The sequence below is a fragment of the Saccostrea echinata genome, unplaced genomic scaffold (assembly GCF_033153115.1).
Source record: "Saccostrea echinata isolate AGI-Se365-2 ecotype Australia unplaced genomic scaffold, CSIRO_AGI_Sech_v1 ptg000029l, whole genome shotgun sequence".
NCBI lineage: Eukaryota > Metazoa > Mollusca > Bivalvia > Ostreida > Ostreidae > Saccostrea > Saccostrea echinata.
Window position 1 is genome coordinate 33693697 of NW_026889778.1, and position 25583 is coordinate 33719279.

The 25583-nt window shown below is 31.8% G+C and overlaps 1 protein-coding gene across 1 annotated transcript in view; it reads right to left on the reverse strand.

Annotated features, from left to right (window-relative positions):
- LOC133194250 (carbohydrate sulfotransferase 1-like) overlaps nt 1-15420 on the reverse strand; it is a 41231-nt gene extending 25811 nt beyond the window's left edge. The window contains exon 1 of the mRNA XM_061330245.1: nt 15321-15420. Within this exon, the coding sequence (XP_061186229.1) occupies nt 15321-15420 (100 nt within the window). The remainder of the gene's footprint in view (nt 1-15320) is intronic.
- Nucleotides 15421-25583: the final 10163 nt, after the last annotated feature.

Here is a 25583-nt window from a genome sequence, read left to right on the forward strand (position 1 = left end):
GACAATACCTATTGCTCGTATCGTTGGTCATTTTAGTGCTTTATATATATATATATATATATATATATATATATATATATATATATATATATATATATATATATATATATATATATATATATATATATATATATGTCTATTAGAAACCAGGCCATGAAATGAGATAAATTGAAAGATTGACGTAGCTCGATAACTTATGAAATAAAGTCTTCAGGATAATCAGAAAAATCACATTAAAACACATTAAAAGAAACTCCAAGAGAAATAGAGAGGACTAGAATTGAATTTAAGCATTTATCACTGTATGGAAAGTGCTTATAGAAAATATACATGATTTGGATAACTAGTATATTGCTTTGGGTATTCTGACGTAAAGCGGGTAAAGTTGGGAAACGCCTAGATGATTCGATAAGCAGAAAAAGTCAAAAATGAATATTGAAATTTTAAAATTATTTGAGTTATTGCAGTTTCAACCAGCTGAGAATACTTACAGTGTACAAATGAAGATCAGTCAGGAATCTGATTCCTTTTCAATTTTTTTAGTGAAAAAGAATTTTCATTTTGATTTCTATGGTGGCATATTTATGCCATCTACATAATTTTTTGTCAAAATAGCATATCATGTCAAGTCAAGATAACTATCTCGTCAAGCCATGATAAATTTCTGGTTTGTTGACAAATCTTGTCTGGTCAAGATAAGCTACCGTATTTTTGCGATAGCTATTATATTCATGGTGCAAGATAAGTTGTCTCGTCTTGTCAAGATAGCTATCGCAATAAATGTGATAGCTTATCTTGACTGGACAAGATATAAAGTCGGTGTTTGTCGACAAACCAGAAAGTTATTATGACTTGACGAGATAGTATCTTGACTTGACATGATATGCTATGTTGACAAAAAATGATGTGGATGGCATAACTATGCCACCATAGATTTCAGTTAAATATATCAATCATTTCTATACAATATTTTACTGCAAAATTGTTTGTATCCTTTTTTTTTTAAACATTTCGTTTTTGAGAAAAGTTTTAATTTTTGATAAACTTTATTTGATGTAAATGTCAAGAAATTGAATAAAGAAGACTTCAAACACACTTGTAACGGTTCGTTGAATTCCTTTTCTACCACATCTACCTTGCAGGAAGTTTCGAAAATACCCTACATGTGATACTCTGTTGCTTTATCATGGGAAAGAAAGGACATGTAAATACAACAGTGGAGATAAAAAAAAAACTACATAAAAACCTGTACTAAACTTAAGAAAAGAGCAAAAGAAACTTTCGAACAAGAACACAATATACATGGAGACCAAGAACCGTCATATAGAACAAGTTCCAGGTGATTGAAAAAAAAATTAAAGATGGATGATATATACCATCTGGGATACCAAAAGCGGTAAATAATGTAAAAAAAAAAAATTACCGAAAATCAAAGATTTCGTAGAGGGAGGGGGGGGGGGGTAACCTGTTGAGGACTTAGCTCGTATAGTAGGGATATCAATGGGAGCAGCCCTAACAAAAATGCCATAGTTTACTATATAGTTTCAAAGTTTTTACTAAAGTGAATCAAAGTTTTTTCTTTAGTAAATCAAAGTTTTTACTATAGTAAATCAAAGTTTTTACTATAGTAAATCAAAGTTTTTTCTTTAGTAAATCAAAGTATTTACTATAGTAAATCAAAGTTTTTACTATAGTAAATCAAAGTTTTTACTATAGTAAATCAAAGTTTTTTCTTTAGTAAATCAAAGTATTTACTATAGTAAATCAAAGTTTTTACTATAGTAAATCAAAGTTTTTTCTTTAGTAAATCAAAGTATTTTTACTATGTTTTTCAGATTGTTATATTTTATGTTCTACAATTCATACATGAACCTTTTTGATTTGAAATGGGAATTTTACTTGTGTATTCATACATTATTCCCGAAATTTACATTATTGGTATCGAATTTAAGAGATTTTAACGTTCGAAATCTTAAAAAAAAAAAAACGTTCTAGAGTAAAGTATCATAGCAAATCAAAGTATTTATCATAGTTAACTATGCGAGTAGTAGTTAATTTAATATTATTAATTTTTGTTAAGGCTAGTTCATATATTTCTAACAAGAGACCTCGGATACAGGAAGAACTCTGAGAGTTGGATTCCTCATTTACTGAATAAGAAACAGAAAGCTAACCATGTTTCATGTGAAAAAAAATTGTTCGAAAAGAGGAAACATGGACTATTTTCAGACATAGAAACAGGAGATGAAACGTGGGTGCATTATATTCAGCCGCAAAAAAAGTTTAATAATAAAGTATGGATAACAAAATATGGAAAGCGTCCAGTAATTGTCAATAGTTGTCAGAACACAAAAAAGATTCTTTATGCTATTTTCGCTGTCACGGTAGCTCAGTCGGCAGAGCGGTCGCTCCGTGATCGAAAGGCCGTGAGTCCGTATCTCGGCCACGACTGACCTAAGTCGATTAAAAATAGGTAGCAACTGTTCCTTCGCCAAGTGCTCGGCACTTTGAAGTGAAAGTTGCGGGTCCTTCGGATGAGACCTTAAAAACCGAGGCCCTGTGTCACGGCAGGCGTTGGCACGATAAAGATCCCTCACTTACTCAATGGCCCTGAGTGCCGAGTAAAGGTCTAAATTTGAAGCCCTTTACCGGTATATGGTGATGTCTCTATATGAGTGAAAAATTCTCGAATTTGACGTAAAACTACATAAAATTAATCAATCAACCTATGCTATTTTCTTTGATATGGAGGGTGTTGTGTTGCAATTTAGTATTCCCAAGAAGAGTGTCATTGGAAAAGTGTACAGTTGTGAAATTTTGCAGAAACTTAAACATACGTCCGAAAACTGATATTAAGCGTCTCTTATTGTTGCATAATGTTGCATAATAGTGCCCCAGTTCACTAATCAAAATTTGTTACAGATTATCTCAGCAAAGAGAGAAGTTTTAATCATCTTTCACCCTGCTTACTCTCCATATCTTTTCCCCTGTGACTTTTTTTCTGTTCCCAAAAAGCAAAAGCAAGAAGACGCTATATTTCTAGGTCATCATTTGGATCTACAATTCATCAGTTTGTGAAAGGTTTCTTTAAAGTGGAATACAGAAAAGCATTTCAGGAGTGGAATTCTCGTCTGAAAAAGTGTGTACATGTTAAAAGGAAGTACTTTAACGGAATGAAATAAAGAAATGGACATAATATCATGCCCTTATTTTTATTATTGCACTAAAGACAAAACTTTCTGAATGGCCCCGTAGGTGTCCTCATCATCATCTCTGTCAAATAAATAGAAAGTTGAAAAAAAACAATGGATTCCAATAATTTTTATCACTTTTCTTGTCAGTCTCGTTTATGCTCAGAACATTTTATGATCAAAAGTAACACTGTCTGTAAAAAGAACAATAGAAAGAAACCTCATGACTTTTTTCACATCTCTATCATCATGGAGAGAACAGTAAGGGTTACCACAAGGTTTCAAGCGACAATATCAATCAGATGTAAAAACATTGTGGCAAAAATCTTTTTAATTTAAACGTTTTATTAAATTAAGTGCAAACAAAATGATCTGTTGTAATATGCACAGACACTTAAATAAATCAACATTTTGAGCATTAAGATACAGAGAACAGTGTAGTCAATAGAACAGCAATATGCAATTATTTGTTCCTCAACTACTTCTTTCTAGTCTGTATAATATTTGTCCATGTATACATAGTTTATTGGCTGACTTACAGTACTTCTAATACTTAAATCAAATGAGGTTTTACTGGTTGTTCCTTGAGAAATCTCACTGGGTCCTGTTTTGATGATATTTTTAGTTTATAAAATCTTCTTTCCTTTTTACATTTAAACGCGAAACATATATTGTGATTTAATGCATATTTCTGTGAAATCACTAATTATGTAGGAATTTCAATTTTGTTTTACCTTTAAACAACGAAAATGTGACCTTAGAAAATAAGTGATTTTACTTTACAGTAACATTAAAAACAAATTACATATGTACTTGAATTGTACAGCAGGCTGTATACAGTGATCAAATATGAAGACAATGATTGACAGATGTGTCATAACAAGCTAGAGATTCAAACTCTTAAAAACAGAAGTTGCCCGACTACTTTAATTATATTATTTAGACCATACAGAAATCACGCTATGAAAGATGAAACAGAATTTAGTATCGCAAAGGAAGCATTTTTATGAACGATGCGATTCGTATAACTGATACCCCTATGGATTACCAGGATGGAATGTAGATACTATTCAGAGAGTCAGGTTTCTAAACATCTTGTTCTATTTCTCTGTTTATACTAACGACGAGCAGTTATAATCAGATTATCAAAACCATGCACATACACTGGCACCAGTTTAATGAATGATTTGGTAGAAATTTATTCACAAATCCTAAAAAACTTGCTGTTTTCCCCATTATCTCATCAGTTATTTTCTGAGGAAAAATCTAGTTCCAGTTTTTCCTCCAAGAAAGTGAAAGTACACAAGGTTTCAAAACTTCAGGGCATGACATAATTTTATATCAACTAAGAATTCTCCAGGAATTGGACAACCTTGCTGATATAATGAGTTACAATTTGAGTGCTTTTTAATTAAAAAACGAAAGGAACATAAACAAATTACTTAAAATCACAGACATAAAGAGTACTCAGAAAGTTTATTTAATATAAAAGAAGAAGGGACATAGAGTCCGGAGCGGACAATCCACTTCATAAAATATGGGACCCAGACACTCCAACCAACACCACCACCCCTAAAACTCACATTCCACGTAAACCTACTTATATCTGTCAATTTCTTTTTTTATAATGATAAGGAATAAAATCATGAAATTATAAACATATCCAGTATCTCTGGTAATTACAAATAAATGATATTTTTGATAGAAAATTATATTAATGATATTACTGGAAAAGTGAGATAAGTTAAGTTAACAAGAATATTTTCCATTAAAAGCACATTTCTTTCGACGACAAAAATTATCTCTCTTTTTGATATGAGATTTGAGGTTTTAAATGTTGTAATTATCAGGATAAGCCTGGTTTTCGCTCTGTACGGTTTGCTATGTAAAACTGTATAGGGTAGACCGGAACCATTATATTAACAGGATCACTATAAAGGGAATAATATGTTTGTGGACCAAGTATTATGGACCACATCACTTTATTAGATCTATATAATTCTGCAAATAGCACGTCACCATCGATTGAGCCTGACATCAGACATTCTTATTATGATGTTTTACATTTATTTCATATACATTAAAATTGTTTTATCAGAGACAAAAAAAGAAAAAAAATTGAGATAAAGAATTATTCACTGATTAAAAAAGCTACAGAATTTATTATAAGCATGACAGCTTTAGTGTAAAAATATCAATAATCAATGGAAGTCACCTGATGAAGAAGAAATTGTGCTAGATATCACATAATGAATCAAAAGCTATTGTTAAAACAATTAACTGAATGATACTTTTGCTAATAAAGAGGCTTTTCTCGAAACTAAATGTTAAGCCTTTGAAATAATATGTATTTTGTATTTATAAAACTTGCTGAAAATTGTCGAACATGAACTTTTTCTTAAATTTTCACAAATGAATGACGTACTTAACTACATTATAATTGAAACTCCCCGTTTTTTCTTTCGATTTCCATTTCAAATTCTCTTACCTTTCCTTCTCAGAAACTCCATTTGTTTCGAACAAAGTCTTGATCAATTTGCATCTTTGAAAGGGACTCACGTGTACAAAAATTTTTTAATTGATTTTATTTGATGTTTTGATACGTTAGGAATGTGAGTATACATGGCAAATTCACTCTATTTAGATTCCATATTACTGTCTCAATCATACTTGATGGTAATGGTCTACTTCAAGGTGACATAGAACGATGTTTTCCTCTGAATCTTCTATTCTCGGTAACTCCCAAAACAGAAATGTCAAATATCTTCATAAGAGATACAAATAGTCTAACTTTAAAGATAATTGATCGAGTCATATATCCTTTGAATGAAAATTGAATGGATTTGAAAAAAAGAAGTTTATTGATAGGACTTAAAAGAAAATTTTATAAACATTTAAAGGCAAATTATAATGCGAATAAAAAAACGTGATTCCCTCCGCGTAAGCATTGACCTTATTTAACGCCCTTAATTGATTTATCTTTCACCAATGGGTTACACAACGTGTGATGTTAGAGATACCAAATAAAAAAGCCGTCATCCATAACCTTGCATATTTGTTCAATGCTATGTTTATATTTGTAATAACAAAATGCTTTTTGTCCCTTTAGGTAACACTGAAAATAGATTTATCGACGAGTCGGTAGATGCAAAAATTCAAATATTCGTTTGATCGTAGTGAGGAGGGGTAAAAATGAATGAGCATTTCAGAAAGTTCAAAAAACAATCTTGTCTTATGGAATTCTGTGACTTGATAAAGAGTTAAACATTATTCAATTTTAGAATGTGATATAGTCTAACATTTAGAGGGACCTGTCTTTCAGTAAGAGCAAAGGTTCAAACTTAAACTAATTCAAGAATACATAAGAATCAAGATGTGCTTCATAAGATTAAAATGACAGCACATTTCTGTCTCTTCCGTACAAATAACAATTAAATCTCGGGGTCTTTTAGTTTTGGTTTTGATGAATTCTAATTTGAAGATTTAAAAAAAGTGTTCGAACAGAATTTTTAAATGTGTTTGTCATTTTGCTCTTTTGAAGATGAACCTTCCAGAAAAATCTGCCATTTACAGATGCACAACTCAACTAGCTATAATGCACATAATAAAGTTTAACCTGATTGTAGAAAAGCATGTTTAGATTATTTTTATTTGTAACCCATTTGAATCGTTACGGAAGAGCATGCTCTACGTACTAATATTTTTTAAACTAGGCAAGCTATTGACAAACAAGTTGATGAAACAAGGATATCAACAGTCTCGTTTAAAGCCAATATTTCGCAAATTCTTTGGTAGATATAATGACCTTGTCAGCAAATACAATCTATCATTAAGTTGAATGCTACAGTAACTGACGTTTTTCATACAAATTGTTAGGCCATTATTTACACACTGAATTGTCTACAGATTTTCCCATTTGCCCGATCATAACATTTAGCACACGGCGGATGTGACCTGTGAAAAAGGAATGCTCACTCCTACATTGCACCTTATCCCACCTCTGATGTTTTTAGAGGTCTGTGTTTGCTCTGTTCCAAATTTATATTGTTACAATGAACTTTTGAGTTTGATTACTGTTCGTTATTTTGATATTTCATTTCACAAAATGAAAATTATTCCTTTTACTTTATATCATATATATCTTTTGACAGAGTCATTTTACCAATCACTTATCAATGGTAAAGAAAAGAGGGTGGGAGATGAAAGCTAAATGAATTAAATGAATTAATTGTTTGTTAAAGAAAAAACATGTGTAATAACAAATTGGTATAAAAAAAGTGTCTCTATTTCTCAATATTTGAGAAAATTCCTGCGAGGCAAAGTTCATATTTTTCTGCTATGAATTATTTAGCATATTCTTCGATTATTAGAATGCTTCTTTTTTTATTTTACATACATGTAGAAAACCCGAAGATCCGGAAGTACCACAAGCGCATTTTTTTTTATTTGATCACACCAATAATGTTTAATACTGTAAACCTATAAAAGTAATATAAAAGTATACAAATGAACTAAATCAACGGAGTTTGGGGGCAAAACTCACCTATATTTTATTTGATTCATTTATTAAATTTTTGATCTGTAACGGAAGTGTACATTTACCAATTTTCTTAGTACAAAATCTTTAATTGTTAATTTAGTGTTGTTCAAACGATATCCAGAAAATAAGAAGAAGCATTTCATTGAAACCTAGTAGGATTCAAGGTAAATACCTGACACCAGGTGAGAGAGGAGTTCAGGTATGTCGACGTTGAATACACACGGGCCAGTCATGTAGGGGGAAAGGGGGGGGGGGGTGGATTCTTGAAATGACAAATCAGACAAGAAGACAGTGTACTGTTTAGGCAGGTACATACAGGTGTCAGTTCTCTTGTCACGGAAGCGCTTCCACCTGTCACTTAATTACGGTGTATACATGTATACTCACTTCATTTACACGTTGAAATAGGTAATTGTATGATAAAATAAGTATGGTTTTGTTTATTTGTTTATTTAGTTTTTGTTTTTACATCGATCTTCTAAATGCAGTAGTCAAATATGAATGGCAAACATCTATATTAAAATATATAATTATCATATGAATTGAATGGAGCATGTTCATGTAAAATAAACTGCATGTAATTTAACTTGTTCACACATCAGAGAAACAAATAAATAAAAAGGAACAACAAAACTTGCGCGCATAGACAAAATTTATAATTCCGTTATTGATAGAAAGGATTGACTTACATGTAATAATGATGCTGCTATTTTTTTATTTATAATTTATTTTTGCACAACAAAGTCTTGCTTTTGTGACCCTGACTGTGTAAAGGAGTTATAAATCGACAAATTAAAGAGAAAAAAAAAACGAATGAATAGTAGATGGATTATTTCATGTACAAAAATAGAATTTGACTTTCGATTTACACTCTCTGCTTGGTCACGGTACTTGACGTTTATTATTTATTTATTTATTTTCTTAAACAAATATACCAGAGTTAAAGTATTAATTTGTGTTTATGTTCAACAGTTAAATTAATCCTTAATAAATTAACAAAACGAAAAATGAACTCGGGATACCTCGGGTGTTTCTTCTCATGGTAAAGATAAAAAGCGAGGGTTTCCGAATGCACACGATAAACGCAAAACACGATACACGATAGAACCTGATAAACGATCTTCACGATAAACGCAAAACCTGATAAAAGAAAACACGATAGAAAACGCAAAACCTGATAAACAGAAAACACGATACGATAGGATACACGCACGATACGATAGGATACACGCACGATAGGACACGATAGAATTGTAAAGAATAACGATGCGGGTACTGTAATAACTACTCTCTCGAACGCTTGACCAAAATTTTGTAAATGTCCGCACACTTTTCTATATTTTTGTTATGCTGGGTTGTTTCAGGTTACATGTATCCATTTATACAAAAAATGGTTCAGAAATCATTTAATACTTGAATATGTCATAACGAGAAGTCAAAACTTATTAGTTTTCGTCAAAAATTGATAAGTAGTGCTCACGTTTGACAAACTGTAATAGTTTTCAACCTTTAACAAAAATACATGTATTATCGTCTTTCCCACACTCTGTGCTTCACCCCATATATTTATCGTGAAAGAAAATAAAAATATGTCGACTTTTCCGATAGTTTGAGATGTTAAAGGCCCAGAGAACAGCGACACGATGACAAAAGCGTAATTTCCGAAATGGAAACAAATCCAACGGAGTTATCTTCCTTGTATTCCATTAAATGGGAACATATCGAAAACACTTTTTAAATATGGGGACAAAGGTCCTTAGAGTGGATTTTCTGATTTACTTGCCCAATCCATGAATGAATTTTCAGTGCTGAGGCACGTGGCAAGACACTGCAATGTCCGTTCTGTATGCGGGAATCCAATGATATTCTGTGTATTTTTAAAACGTTGATTACGTTATTTGATTCGATATATACATCAGAGTTTGAAATAAAAGAGTTCTGAAACATCTGCTCTACACTTTGATGTTTTACTAGAGAAAGCATTGATGGCAAAATAACAACTAAGGGTTATGAAAACTTGGCGACTTTAACTTTTTCCAGCATCAACTTCCCTTATATATATTGCAATATACCATTATCAATTGCATATGGTGTTTATGTCTCCCAATTAATTCAATACGCAAGGACATGTTCTTCGTACTATCAAATCCACAACCCAGGCACACTACCAACAAATAAGTTAATGTTACAAGGGTATCAACAATCTAGTTAAAAATATTTTCTTGCAGATCTTACGACAGATATGAAGACTTTGTTCTTAAATGCAACCTGTCGGTAAATTAGGTCGAATGTTTACTGGTTTTTGTTAAGAATTGTAAGGCCATTGCTTACATAATGAACTGACTACATATTTGTCCATTTACTCAATTAAGACAAAAAGCTCATGGCAGTAATAACAAGTCGACAAGGGATGCTTAATTTTCTATGACACCTGATCTCACCTCTGATGTTTTTCAGAGGTCCGTGTTTGCTCTGCTCTCTAATGAACTGTTTGGGATGGGCTTTTGATCATGAACAATGTTCGTTATCTTTATAGTACATTGTTATACTTTCCAAGATTTAAAGTGAATGCCAGAGGAAGAGTGAATGCATATTCATGTGCTTTTTTGAGAATTTTGCCAACATATTAACATATTACAAGGATATTGTACTGCTAGAATTTGGGCATAAAAATTATAATTTAAAGTAATTACATTACCATTGCTTTAGTAAAGTAATGCAATACTATTACTTTCTGGGTTTCCAAAAATAGAAATATTTAATTTGTGCAAGTATTTTCTAAACATCCCACCCCTTCAAAACTAAATTGATGAATGTTGTTTCAAATTTGAATATCAAATTCTTTTGTTTATTAAACTGTAAATAACTTAAAAATCTTCTGTTTATTCATAAGAAGAAACTTTTTAATTACCATTTAGATAAAATCATAAACTATATACATTTTTTTTTTATTATTATTTTTTTTTTTTATATAAATTTTGATATCAGAAAGTTTCTTCATTGATTTATCTAACATCAACGTGTTTCACATCCTGTGATATAAAGGATACCTTTCAAAACAATCATCATCCATGACATTGCAATCATTTTTTCGGATATGATTTGATTAATATATAGACAAAAAATGGTGTTTGAGCCGTTAGATAACACTGAAAAATTTTTGTCACTTGTGCTTTATTACTAATGTACGTCATAATTGAGAGGTATAAGCTGAGCAGTAAACAGATGCAAAGAGACATATATTCTCTATCCCAAAAATGCGTCGTCTGAAAGTTAAATAAAAACCTTCAATTGTGATTGAATAAAATGTTAAAAAATCGATCAAAATTATGCACACATCTAAAGACGCCTTTTATTATGCAAAAAAAAAAAAAAAACAACCGCTTAAATATTCAGTGTAATGACGAAAATTTAAGGATAAACTAATTCAAAGATGTATATAAATCAAATGAGTAAAATAACGGGACATTTCTGTTCTCCTCTATAAGAATATCAATCAGTCTTGGGGGAGGGGGGGGGGGGAGTTTAGTTTAAAGTATTTATGATTTGAAAGATTTCAAAACATTATACTAGTATTTTGTATACCTTGATTGTCGACAGTCTTTATTTATTAACATTCTTGTCGATCCTTCTTGAAAAAAGTAGGTCTTTCTTTTTAAAGTTTGACCTTTCTATAGAATCTACTGTTAAGAGCTGCACATATCAACCAGTTTCAACGCACATAATGGTGCTTTATATGTATCCAGAAAATCAAATGCAAAAATGAAAATTCAGACGGGTAGTCTCTTGATTTTGTATCATCTACTGAGTCATTGTTCTAGCAATTTAACAACTATATTTACTGTGAACAAAAAGAGTCGGGTATGGGAAGAAAACAATGAATTATAAAGAGTGTTTTTAAAGAAAATACATATAAAATAACATATAAATACTAGGTTTGTTACATTAAAAGTTGCCTTTTACTTTGACAAAGAAAAAAGTCAATTCAGCAAAAAAAGTCAATTTAGCAAATTAGAAAAACTAACTTGTTTTAACCTGTCTACGACTTTTTGGAAAATCCTCGTATATGTATATAATGACTTGTCTTTCTTTTTCAAAATTCCCCCTCGCAAATCTTCTGTTTGATTACTTTTGCTGCTGTCTATGAATCTCATGTATAAAAAATTGTATAAAAAGTCCGTCAAATCGCGAAATGTTCAAATGAAAAACTTTTTTATAAAACTAATCAAAATAAAGGTTCCGTCTTCATTACAACATTTATTTCATAAAGAGGAACAAGCTATAAAACAATAATGCATAAATCATTCATTACAATTAATTGTTGAAAGACATATTTATTTAATAATTCAGAAAGTTTTATATTAAAAAATGATGAAAAGGTAAGAAAGCAGGATTGACTCGTATTGTATTACTAGCAGGTAGGCCAATTTAGAATTATACAAGATTGTAATAAATCTGCCCACTTTCATATTACTGCTATATTAGCTTGCTGACGTTGGTTCGATATATCCTTTTGAACTCGAAATAAAAGACACCACAGTATAAAATATGGAGATAACGAACAGTATTCAAGTTCAGAAGTTCATTCAAACAATACAAATCAGGCAGAGCAAACACGGACCTTTAAAACATCAGAGGTTGGATCAGGATCTGAAACATCTGTTTCATATTTGGATGCTTTACCAGAGAAAGACAACTAAACTTTATGATAAACGTGAAAACTTCGACTTGTCTTTCGTCAACTTCTCCTATTTATGCAGCAATAAACTATTATCACCTTCATATGGTCACAGTTGAAACAAGATAGGCTATTGACAAATAAGTTGATAATGCAAGGATATCAACAATCTTGTGTAAAGTCAACATTTCCCAAATTCTATGGTGTTTACAGTGAGCTTGTTTGCAAATACAATCTGTCCTTAAGTCGAATGTTGACTTTCGCTTTTCAAACAAATTGTTAAGAAGGCTGGGGGGTTGTGGCCATTTTCAGACTATATTGATCTCCTTTAGAAGAAGAGCTCCATATAAAGATATACAAAAATGACCAAATTTTAAAACTAAAATTTATGAAATTTTTTCTTTGCCAAATGAAAGTTGACAGCTTAAGATATCATGCCTAAAAAATTAAGTTATATCTGATGGTTAATTTGTTGACCCCCCAGCCTCCTTAAGCCATTATTTTCGCATTGAATTTTCTACGGACTTTTCCGTTTAACCAATTATGAAAAAGAAAAAACTGCAGGTGTGACCGGTCGACAGGGGATGGTTACTCCATGACACCTGATTCCACCAATGTTTTAAGAGGTCCGTGTTGGCTCTGCTCATAATTTGTATTGTTTAAATGGACTTTTGAAAATCACTATTAACTTTACATTTCATGTATGCTGCAAAGCTATATTCTGATTACAAGTCTGCATGAAAAAATTGATATTAACATGTTCTTTTTACACTTTACTCCATGATAGGGTTTTAAATAAACATTTCTATTTTCAAATATCCATTACACATGAAACAAATTTCATTGATGTTTATTGCATCAATCAGATTAACAAAGCTGTAATCAAAGAACTTAATGATAAAAGCTAATTATGAGATCAAAGTTACAATAATTAGGGGCGGTTTTTATATGCATTTCTAAATTCCACTCTTCTGAAGGTCAAATTGCTTCATTTTTTCGATTGTTTAACAACTGAAACATAATAAATTATTGTGAATGTCTGTTACTGGATCACTCAAATTAGAAAAGGTTTTTTTTTGGCAATTGGCAAAACTAATTAGTTGGTTGTCTTTATGAAAATGTAATGTCATTTCAATATTTCCTGTTTCGATAGATCATCCTTTTAAGTTCACGATGCTCTAAAATGTTCACAAGAAGATGGAAGAGATTAAAAAAGTATATTTGGTAATGAAATCATCTTTTGAAATATCGTATCAAGAATCGTTATTTCATTCCGTTGCCGCCGTGACAATATCAGATTACTTAATTGTTTATCTCTATAACCTGTTTAAATGCTCTTGTTAAAGGTGAAATTACTGTCTCAAGTTTGTAATGTAGTTTATAAAGATTATAAATAGTTTATATGTTAAACTATTATCCCTCATTGTGGTCCCATCCTAGTCCTGAGGGTCAAGATTGTATAATTTGAATTTATGCCACGTGATGATGCCTGAGAATCAATTTGACTAACTGTGACCATAAGAAAAAGATTGCTCATCTCTAAGTAATACTCTTTAGTTAAGCTTCTATCCCTGTTATGGCTCCTAATGTACATGTACACGGCACCACCAATACAACTATCAATATACCCTGTGTTATTTATGTTGCAAAGTAATAATGCAAAATTCTCTTGTGACGAATCAAAGAATATACTTTTTTCCACAACTGATATAAAATGTTCAAATCCAATAACCAAAACCGTTTTCTTAATTACATGTAATCAGTTGCATTTCTTTTTAAAAGCCTTGCTTTTGTTAACTAGCAAGCGATTTTGATTGCAATATTCTTAAAGAAACCTAAATACTAATCAATTTAAATGAAAACTGGGATTATATTTATTTCAGATAAAAGACTTATTTTTCGGGTTTTTGTATAAGTTGAAGTCAACAAAGCTTCAAATTTTTAATCTAAGTTGAACGTTGTTCGGAAAAGGTTCCATGTAGTATCAATATTTTGCTTATAGGAGAAGTCTCTTCAACATCTAGAGCTTTTCTGTTGACTCAAAATTATGTTTTTTAATCTAGTCAACTAGTATTGGAGATGCTAATGCTACGCAAACATTGTAAGGACAGAAGGATAATTCCTACATTTAAATATCCATGGCCACGATGATTTTAATTACTGAAAAGTCTCACCCATGGTAGCAATGTCATATAATGCATACTTATTTTGGACTTCAGAATGGTTCAATTGATAAAGAATATTTTTTCCAAACTTTTGAGAATTCCTCCAGTTCAGCTACATTATTTACAAAGTGGTAAATTGAAATGCAACAAAGATTTAACATAAATACGCAAATTGCTGCCAATTTGGAAAAAGATATATCATTACTTATAAGCTTACGTCCGAGACATACTGTGTCACACTCGGAAGGTCTCTGGAAATTACCACTACTCTCTTGTACGCTTAACAGCAATGGCGGAAAATTTGTAAAATTTGCATACACTTTAAAATATCGTGTTATACTGGTTTCTTTCAAGTTGATGTATCCAATCCGACAAAAAAAAATCGTTTAAAAATGATTAAATTATAATATTCAATAAAGACAGGTGAAAATTGATTTGCTTTCGTCAACAAGATGAATGAGCTAATTAATGTGTGACAGGCTGTGATATTTTGCAACCTTTGTGATAAACATGTAATACAGTCTTTCCCACATGAGCACTTCAACCTATTTTTTGACGATAAAAATGCCATAAAAGAAATATCATTAAATGACGACTTTACTATAATTATTTATTTCAGTGTATCACAAAGCAAATAAGCCAAATTGCCAAAACAGAACCAAGCGAGTTATCTTTCCTGCACTTTCTCCATAATAACATGTTAAAACAAAGAATACACTGTTTTAAAACACAATGAGAATACTAACCTGAGATCACTAGTGGGCTATCTGAGGAGCGGATCCACTTTAACAGCTGAACTCGGTCTTTTTGACCAATCTGACTTTTATCTATTTGAAGCCATTGCATGGCTTGTATTTTTGCTGTAAAAAGAAAAACCTATTCCATTTCTGAATGGCACAACAAGGTAAAACATTCGACAACTATGATAACATGTACTTGTAAATTCAATGTAAGGACACTGTAAATTGTTTCAAATCTCTTCTAAAGGATTTTAAATTTTGTATGATGTATACGGTAATTATAACGTGATAAACAATACATGACATGATTATTGTTCTATAATGAAATATATGGAGATAACGAACAGTATTCAAGCTCAAAGTCCATTAAACAATACAAAATAGGAGCAGAGCAAACACGGACCACCAAACATCAGAGGTGGGATCAGGTGCCATGGAGGAGTGAGCATCCCCTGCCGACCGGTCACACCCGCCGTGTGCTCCTTGTCATGATCGGGAAATAACGGGAAAATCCGTCGACAATTCAGTGTGTAAATAATGGCCTAACAATTAGAATGAAAAACGTTAGTCAGCATTTGACTCAATGATAAATTGTATTTGCTGACAAGGTCATTGTATCGACTATAGAACTTACGAAATGATGACTTTAAACGAGACAGCTGATATTCTTGTTTCATCAACTTGTTTGTCAATAATTTATCTCGTTTTAGAAATTGTACATACGTAGAGCATGCTCTTGCGTATCGAATCAACTGAGAGATATATACCCCGTATGCAGGGTATGAAGGTATATTGCTGCATAAGTAAGGGAAGTTGACGATTGAAAATTTAAAGTCATCACGTTTATCATAAAGTTTGGTTGTTAGATTACCATTAACGTCTTTTTCAAGTAAAATATCCAAATATGAAACAGATGTGTCAGACTCTGTGGTATCTTTTATCTCAAGCTCACCGGGATATATCGTATCGACATAAGAATGGAAATAGCCATTGTTAATGGACAATACGTCGTCGATATATCTAAATTTCGAGTTGAAGGCCACTGCAAGTGTTTTCTTCTTTTCATGTAGAAGATTTTGGACAAATTCTGCTTCATATGAATACAAAAAAGGTCTGCTAATAACGGGGCGCAATTGGTACCCATGGGAATTCCAATAGATTGTTGGAAGACCTGGTCTCCAAAAACCACATAGATATTGTCAATCAGAAACTCAAGCATCTTTTTAATGTCAACTTCAGAGTACTTGTGTGTACAATCAGAATGTTTTTGCAATTTTGCAAATGACCAGTGACAAGGTAAGTAAATTTACGAGTTCCATTTTTATTGAAAAAGCAGCTGTCAATGATATCAAAAAGCCTGGACTTTAATTTATCGTAGGGAATGGTTGTGTATAAAGTTGAAAAGTCGTTAATTTTAAGCTATTGATTTTGGTAAAATTTTGTGATTTCAAATTTTCCAAAAGTTCCTTGGAATTTTGAAGTATCCACATCTGATTTACACCACTTCTCGGATATATTGTTACACAGTACTCTTGAAGTTTCTCCTTCACTACTGTTAATATCTTAGTGAGGAGTAAAGAAAGAGGCTTGGTTGAACATTTACTGGAACCCGCTATGTATCTTTGTTTGTAAGGATTTTTATGAAGTTTCGGAATCCAATATAAATATGGTAATTCAAATTCATTTTGGTTGTTTGGAATATTAAAAATATTCAAAACTGACATATGATTTTGGAGAATGTCTTCTTTAGAAAGGGAACTATGAGTATAAGTTGGATTACCACTTGTAGAATTAAATCCAAGTTATATATATATATATATAAGTTATGCAATCATATTCCTTGTAGAAAACAAAGTATAACAAGTAAAATTTCATTATGTGTGACTTAATATCTGCAAGTAACACTGTTTTCTGTGTAGTTAAATAAATTTTCTCCTTTGCATAAAATAAGCATTTTTTTCAGAAATATTTCAACTTGGACTAGAAAACATACCCCTAAATGATTTATAACTGGGTTCACCTGTAAGTTTGACTTTATTGATATTCCTTCTTTGACAAGTACATATGTCAGATTTTACACACATGAGTATGATGCAACACCGAAAATCACTCATTTACTTGGAGATATATTAAATCTGCAGTGTTTGTTCGAGCTAAGGACAAGAATTTTTTTAAGTGTCTTAAAGAATTTTGTAGATCATTGAATGAAGGTTTGAAAGCATACGGACATACAAAATTAAATCAGTTATGCCAGTAGCCGCTAAATATCGTAATACATATATAAACTTTTTTTCTTTATAGATACTATGCAAAAATACAATTATTGCTGGGTTTTTTTTTAGGTCAATATGATGATTTAGCCACCTGAGGAGTACAATATTAACCGAACCTGAAGAGCGAGGTGAATATTGTACTTCGAAGGTGGCTAAAAAAAATCTTTGATTAGCCCCCATGAAAAAAAAATCTCTAAACTTCAAATTTTGTTTTGGGGTTGAGATAGGGGAATAAAGTCCATAAGTGGGGGACCAGCTTTTTAATGAATATTTTTAAGTCTAAATTAAAAGTAGAAATTTACGTTCAGAACAAAAAAGTGTTAGGGGAGGAGGTCCCTTGCATCCCCCAACCGTCCCCACCCCAAATTATATATTTTCTAATGTTATAATCACCTGAATGGAATTTGTTAGCAAATGAAATAGCTTTCCAAAACTATTTGTATCAATTTGGGATTTCCCGATCTATTTTTAGATCAATGTAGAGAAAATAAATCCTTATATTCACCCGGAAGGTCACGTGCAGGTGAATATAACGTAGTATTTTTTCTACATTTGAATCTCAGCCGATCAGAGGGATAGGAAATATTTAATTATATAATAAAAGAATGATTTAAAAGTAATGTGAAAGGACCAGTGAAGCATTGTAAGTATTGTACAAACCGTGGAGAATCACTGACTGAGGTAATAAAGAAAAATACTTATACATGTATGCTGCTGAGAAACATTGTTCATCCCTTTACGCCAGGCTGAGATATCTATCTTTGAAAAACAAAGAATTAAACTCTACCAACTTTTTATGGCAGCCCTTGGTTAAGGCATTTTGTTTCATGCAATGCAATAAAACGTACTAGATCACCGTTTATACGAAACTGCTTATTTTTGATACATGAATAATGCATACTTTGTGAGATCATGGTTTTTGAAGTAAGTACTGAGCCTAGACAGCACAAAATGACTAAAATCCATATTACAGATTCTGAATTACGTTTCTTGAAATATTTCTTAAGGGAAATAAGTTAATATTGATATTTTAAGACGAAGTAGTGTCTTTGCTTTGGCCTTCATGGCTCTTAGATATTTTGTGAACGATACAGCAAGTGGATAGATAGATAGATAGATAAATAGATAGATAGAAAGATTAATGTAACTATATATGATTAAAGGTAATCACAACTTTCACAATTACGATATTGATTATTTAAGAAATACCAACTAAAAAAAATATAGGTGTCTATTTTTTTTCGGTAAATTTGGTTAACTTGGAAAGATATGTGCCAAGGTCACTTCAGTACATTACTTTACTTACATCTTTGTTGTGTGGGTATCTTGTAAGGAAAATTTAAGCTTTCACTGGACCCATAGGTACTCTCAATTTTAATCGGTAAGTAAAAATATATCAATTACAGTTCAGTAGATATTTTTCTATATATACCACTTAAGATGTGGAGTGCCCTTGATACCGCAGTATATTGCCTTGAGGATTTACTAGATGCAGAATCTTTCCAACTCATGTATATTTAATTAGTCCTTAAATATAATTCTGCGGGATTTCATATAGCTTAGTGGAGGTTTTCAATAGTTAATGTAAATCAATGCTTTTGATCACACATTGTACACTATAAAAGCAGTGCCCATACATGCGATACAGAGACTAGAAAGCAATTATAACATACTCCTGACATATTTTATAATTCTTCTTAGTTCGTTAAATATATATATATATATATATATATATATATATATATATATATATATATATATATATATATATATATATATATATATATATATATATATATATATATATATATATATATATATACACTAGTACATGCTTCTAAATCAGATCCTTCAGTCCACGTTTTTATTGAGGCTTACATCTGTAGACACAGATTCCAGCATGAGTTTTCTAAAACTTGTTGAACGTGATTTATTCTGCGAGCTGATTGCCATAATACATTATTATACCTCTGTGAATTTTTTCTATATAAAAATATGACGAATAAACATGCTATTTTTTCCAAACAGCTCCTACCGTGGAATAGTTTTTGTGCTATTTGCCCATGGTGAAATAGTCATTAAACTATTCACCGGCAGCATTCTGTTTCCCTCGCTTTTCATCTCGGAACTCTTCTGGTTTTATCCTGATTATGACGTAACACAAGTAAAAACTGCTTCGGTATAATAAAACACCTATTTACTGACTATTCGGACAATAGCAAGTTTATCGTCCCCCTCGACAGCAACTATTTCCCTCGGCTGCGCCTCGGGAAATAGTTGCTGTCTTGGGGAACGATAAACTTGCTATTGTCCTCATAGCCAGTAAATAGGTGTATACTAATCAATTTCATAGGACCGGACTTCCTTGTTTGACATGTCGTTTTCACGGAAACTGACGGAAGTGAAGCTAAAATAATAAAGAGGAATGTATGAAACCATATTAAGCTGAAATATGTCTATCTTGATTAAAAAAATGTTTTTATCCGACTGATAAATGTTGTAGTTCAAACAAGATTTTTAGGTCTTTTCTCTTTGTATATAAAATCTTTGATTCTTTCGTTGCCTTATCCTCCGTCTACAGAGGTTTTAACGAAATTCAATTAACACTATATAATTCCTGGTATACCACCGACGTTATTTCTGTAAATTGCCTTTGTACTTAGATATTGCTGGTAGAGGGGCAGTCTTCCTGGTGTTTCTCGTAACATTCAATAGTTACTGTCTTACTGGTGAGTTCATATATTTACTCTGTAAAGAACAAATTGTATAAGACAAATAGATCGCATTGTATAAGATAAATACACACTGTATAAAAAAGATTTAAGGAATCACTGTCTTACTTTTTGAGTATGCCAGGGCATCAACGATAGCTGGAAATGTGGGATAATTTGTATAACGGGCGAAGCATAAATTATCCCACGTTTCCAATTGTCATTTATGTTCCTGGCATACCTAACAAACTAGACAGCGATTCCTTATATTTACATTTATATGTAAAATAAATGTGTAAATATAAATTATAAAAATGCTGTCTATTAGATTTAAAATACGCTAGGCATTCCATGTCCCTACCCACTGACGTCAGACACAAAGACAGCCGCGTATTAGACATTCTTGAAACCTTTCACTTGGCAAAATTTACGTTCAAATATAATTATCGAGAAATCAACACACTTAACTTTCAGAGTTATCGCGTGGAAAACAGTTGGAAACGTACTTATGACCATATCGTTTTACAAGATAAATAGAAGCACTGTATGAAATATACAAAATATTTGAAAAGTACTTTTGATTGATTTTTTTGATGTTTTACGTTATTTGCGAGAATTTTTCACTCATATGAGACGTTATGCCAAAAAGAATACATGGTATTAAAATAAATGATCTGTTTGTTTGTATAAAATAAATAGAACTTTTTGTTTAAGATCATAAAAGAGATCATAGAAAGAACGCTTTGTGTATACAATGAAGAGACTGTAATTCACAAGCTTCAACAATTAAAATGACTGTTATTTCTTAACACATAAGAAATTTGTTTTCAAACTTGCTGAGATTACATTGATAACCTTCGGACTCTAAAATCTCCTTTGTGGTTTTAACTTAGTAAAATGTTAGTTTAGTTTTAAAACAATTCGGCTAAAAATGCTAGTTTACGCTACGAACTCAAATGAAAAAATGTTTTAAAAATATATTAAACTGCTATAGGAAATGTAGTTTCTTCTAGTATTCTACGAAAAAAAAATGTGAAAAATCGTTGCATATTTATTATTTATTTATATAACTAAAAATACATTTTAGCTAATGACCCAAACAATCTTTGCAGTACTGTATTACAATTCAGAAAATAAGAATGTTGAATCTTACAGTCATTTTAAATACTCTAAAATATCTAAAGAATACCTTTTTGTGGATTCTTGGAGTAAATTACTTCATACTGTTAATTGGAAGGTTTTGACAATTAACAAAGGATTGAACTCAATCAGGATGGGGGGGGGGGGGGGAGTCAACTTCAATAAGGGTTTCATTTAAATGCCATATATACACACAAAAATACGCTTGGAGTGATATTCTTCAAAAGGACCTGTTTAAAATTTTGTATTTGGTACATGTAGGAGATCGTATGAATATAATACAAAAATATAACCCCCACACCCACCCCAGTACATGCTCGCTATTGTGTTTTATTTCTCAACAGCTTTTACTAGAAAGCAATGAAAAACAAAAAAGAAACCAAAAAAATGTGCTTACAATGTATTAATGTAAATTTTCATTGTAAGACACAAAGTGCCTCTCCCGTTGGGGGAAAAGTCTTTATATCTTATATAGACTTATATTTTCTATCCTTGTGGAATATTGAAATAAAGATCTTTATCTCTTTAAAATACAACACAAAGAGACAAATCTTCATCAATTTTAGAGTTTTTATTTTCAGTGAGATGCCATTTATATGAATGGTTATTAATCCTTACGGTTAGATTTTAAAATAAATTAAAGAAATACTTGATTTTAAGATCATATAACTGGTGATATTTTTTTCCTTTTGAGATCGTGGAGTTTATCAAATTGATAAACCTTATTGCACATTTACTGCGCATGACTGAATGAAAGTTAAATAGCCTGATAAGGTTTAAGGTATGTCGACACAATGCACTCGGAACACGGATAAAAATCTATATTTGTAAAGTGCATTGTTATGTCACTAAAAAATAAGTATAAATGTTGTTCAAAGTTTAATTTCTGATTTTCTAAAATACAGTTATCTTCGTTTTTAAAGTTTAACTTTTCATTGTTCTGAATTCTAAATCTGTTAAGTATTACAGGTGATGCAGATTTTTTAAACCTCCAATGCCGTACTTTGAAGAAAAACCCAGAATATTATGGGGTTTTTTTTTATCTCATTTTTTTTTAATTCAAATTTTTTTCTCTTGCCAAGCATTCAAAAGATAATGTTCTTAAATAATAGATAATGTCAACTTTTATTTAATAGGAGGCCATTAAATTCGCAGTGCATTCAATCACAGAACTGCTTAACTGTATTTATTCAATTCATTTAATAATATATTTATTAATAGATCAGTAAAAAAATGTAATTTTATTTCTTTGCTAAATCACTTACAAAATAAGTTATTTTAGGTGTAACCATTATTGCCTAATGGAGGAATTTCAAAGCTATTCGGTGAAACATACATGCACCTCTTCGAGAAAATGCACTGTAAGGTATGTCCTTTTAAATCCATAATGAAAGCAAATGGCCCAAAGGAGACTTAAACGCAATGATGTTCTCTTTTTTCTAAATAATACGTCTAGATCAACATCGAAAATTTACATATATTTACATTTGAAAGAGATATTGATGAAAATTGAATGAAAAATTTGCTTCAAGAAACATTTTTGACCTTTAAATTTAGAAGAAAAACAAAGCTACCGAGACAAACTTTTTATTTTTATCAAAATACAGGTGTGTCACATTAGCTGAAATGAACGTGTTCTCGAAACAAAATCATTTTTAAACTTGCAATTTTTTCTCTGATGGGAAACACAACAGATTATAGTGTCATATACGAGAAATATTCCAATGCCTTACTAGCAAGCAGCATTCTGACGTTATTTGGAGCCGCAGTGGGAATAATTGGAAATTTCATAATTATTGTTATTTATTATTTTCGCATTAAAGATAAATCTGAGCGCTACTTCATCCCTGTATTAGCAGCAATGGACTTAACAGCCTGTATTATAAACGGGTATGGGAACACTGTTTTAAACACCTATATGTTTGACTTTTCTGGAGAATTTCATTGTCGTGTTATATGGTTTTCTGAGTTGTTTATCGCTGGATTCTCGGGACACATGGTTTTGATCATTGCCCTCCAGCGATACCTGCTGATCTGTAAACCCTTTGGTCCTCATATGACACTCTTCTGGAAGCGCTTTGCCGTTCTGGTGACATTACTGGCCACGACTTTATATGCTGCACCATCACTGGCTATGTCTGGAATCAAAAGTACCGACCGTGTGTTCATGTCAAGAAACATTACCACCAGGATGTGTGTATTTGTTGTAGATTACACGGGTGCCGCTATAACGTACAGTGCTATTCTACTCTTCCTTACTGTGACCAATGTAATAGTCTGTATAGCTCTGTATCTTCCAATCATCAAAGTTATCCATAGTTCATTTTCAACATCAAAAACATGCAGGACCATCATACCTTTCTGTGGAAACCGCGAGAATACCACGTCTGACATCGAAAATAGCATCAGTTCTACTTTCAGTGGAAAGCATAGAGTATGGCTGAATGATATTTTAAAGGAGATGCAAACGGACGATGTACTAGGGACGGTAGGAAATTCTCGAACAGATCTTATAAGCCTGGACGAGTACAGTGAAAAGAACGTGTGTGATACAGTATTGGAGCGAACTGAAAATATTTCTGAGAATGGAAAGCAAAACGATGGGGCAAATATTTCCGTTATTGAAATTTCTGTAAATGATGAGAGAAGGGACCACGATTTGCGTGCTCCTCATCAAAATGGTGCCTTTGGGGACCAAAGAAAAGCAGATGACGAAATTCAAAACAGTGAAAATAATGATCCAAAGATATCCTCATCACTAGACCATTGTCGTGAAATAACTGAAAATGAAGATAGCAGTACAAAACACAATGGTATTTCTCAGCAGATAACTCATCCAAGCTCCACAGCGAAAAGTCAGAATGAGATTGATGAAATCGCTGATGGCAAGAATGATACTTTATCTCCCAAAAATCATCCTGGCAAAAACAAAACGTGGACATTCAGAAATGGAATGAAACTCTTTCGATCTTCTTCCAAGCTTGAAAGAATGAAAACAACAATGAATGTAATGTTTTTGACGATTATTGTACTTTATGTATTGTCCTATATTCCGTCACTTGTTATACTGATTCTCAGATACAGTAAGAAAAATTTCAACTATTTAGAATTCACAGAATCCGAGTATTTCATATGGTTTTTCTTTTCGCGATTTGTGTTTATTAACCATATCATCAACCCCATCATATATGGTTACTTTGACGTCAAACTGAGAGCTGAGTTTTCTAAATGTTTCTGGTGTTGGTTAAAGAAGAAAAAATAATGTTCCATGTAAATAATGAGTCAAATAAACTTTTGTATTCCTCTTTGTCAATTGATATTTGAAACATCTTCTATTGCATGAAATTAAAATGATATAGAAACTGTGAAATCACAAATTTTCTTTGAGGTTTAATGTTTGTTTTTGTGCTATAAGGAGACCTGTGCTTGTTTATGACATCCGAAATGTAATATTAAAAAAAAAAAACAACAACAACAACAACAACAACAACTTAGCACTTCTTTATCCACAAAATCAAATTCCCACGAACCATTTTTTTCTCCTCAAACATTTGATCCCACAAAAATATTTGATTTTTAAAGCAAATTATCTGCATAGCTAATGTTGAATCTATTTCGGTATTTTGAATGAACCCAGCAATATAACAGTTTTGACCTGACTTAATCATAAGATGAAAGGCCGGATTAAACAATAGACTAGTACTATTCATTATAATAGAACCAAGAAATATTTCTATTGTTAGGTTGATTAGAATCCTGTAATTCTTGTATGATTCGAATACTTATTCTTGTTTGCAGGCCGTACTAACTTTTGCAAACTTAATGTTAACATACTACTGATATACTATCAGTTTCCTGCATTATAAAGTTTGACTGACTTATGAAGAAGTAACTTCCTGAACCTAACTTCGATGGTTTGTATGTGTGTGTTGCATGAATTTTAATGGTGATACTGCGTTTTCCAAGTGCAGTCGCACCGGTCACGGTAGTAGTGTAGTGATAGGGCGTTCGCTCGATGTCAAACCTAAGACGTATACATATGTAGTGACTGTTCCTTCGCCAAGCGCCCGGCATTAGAAGTGAAAGGCACGGGTCTTTCGGATGTGACCTTAAAAACCTCGGTCCAGTGTCACCATAGGCGTTGG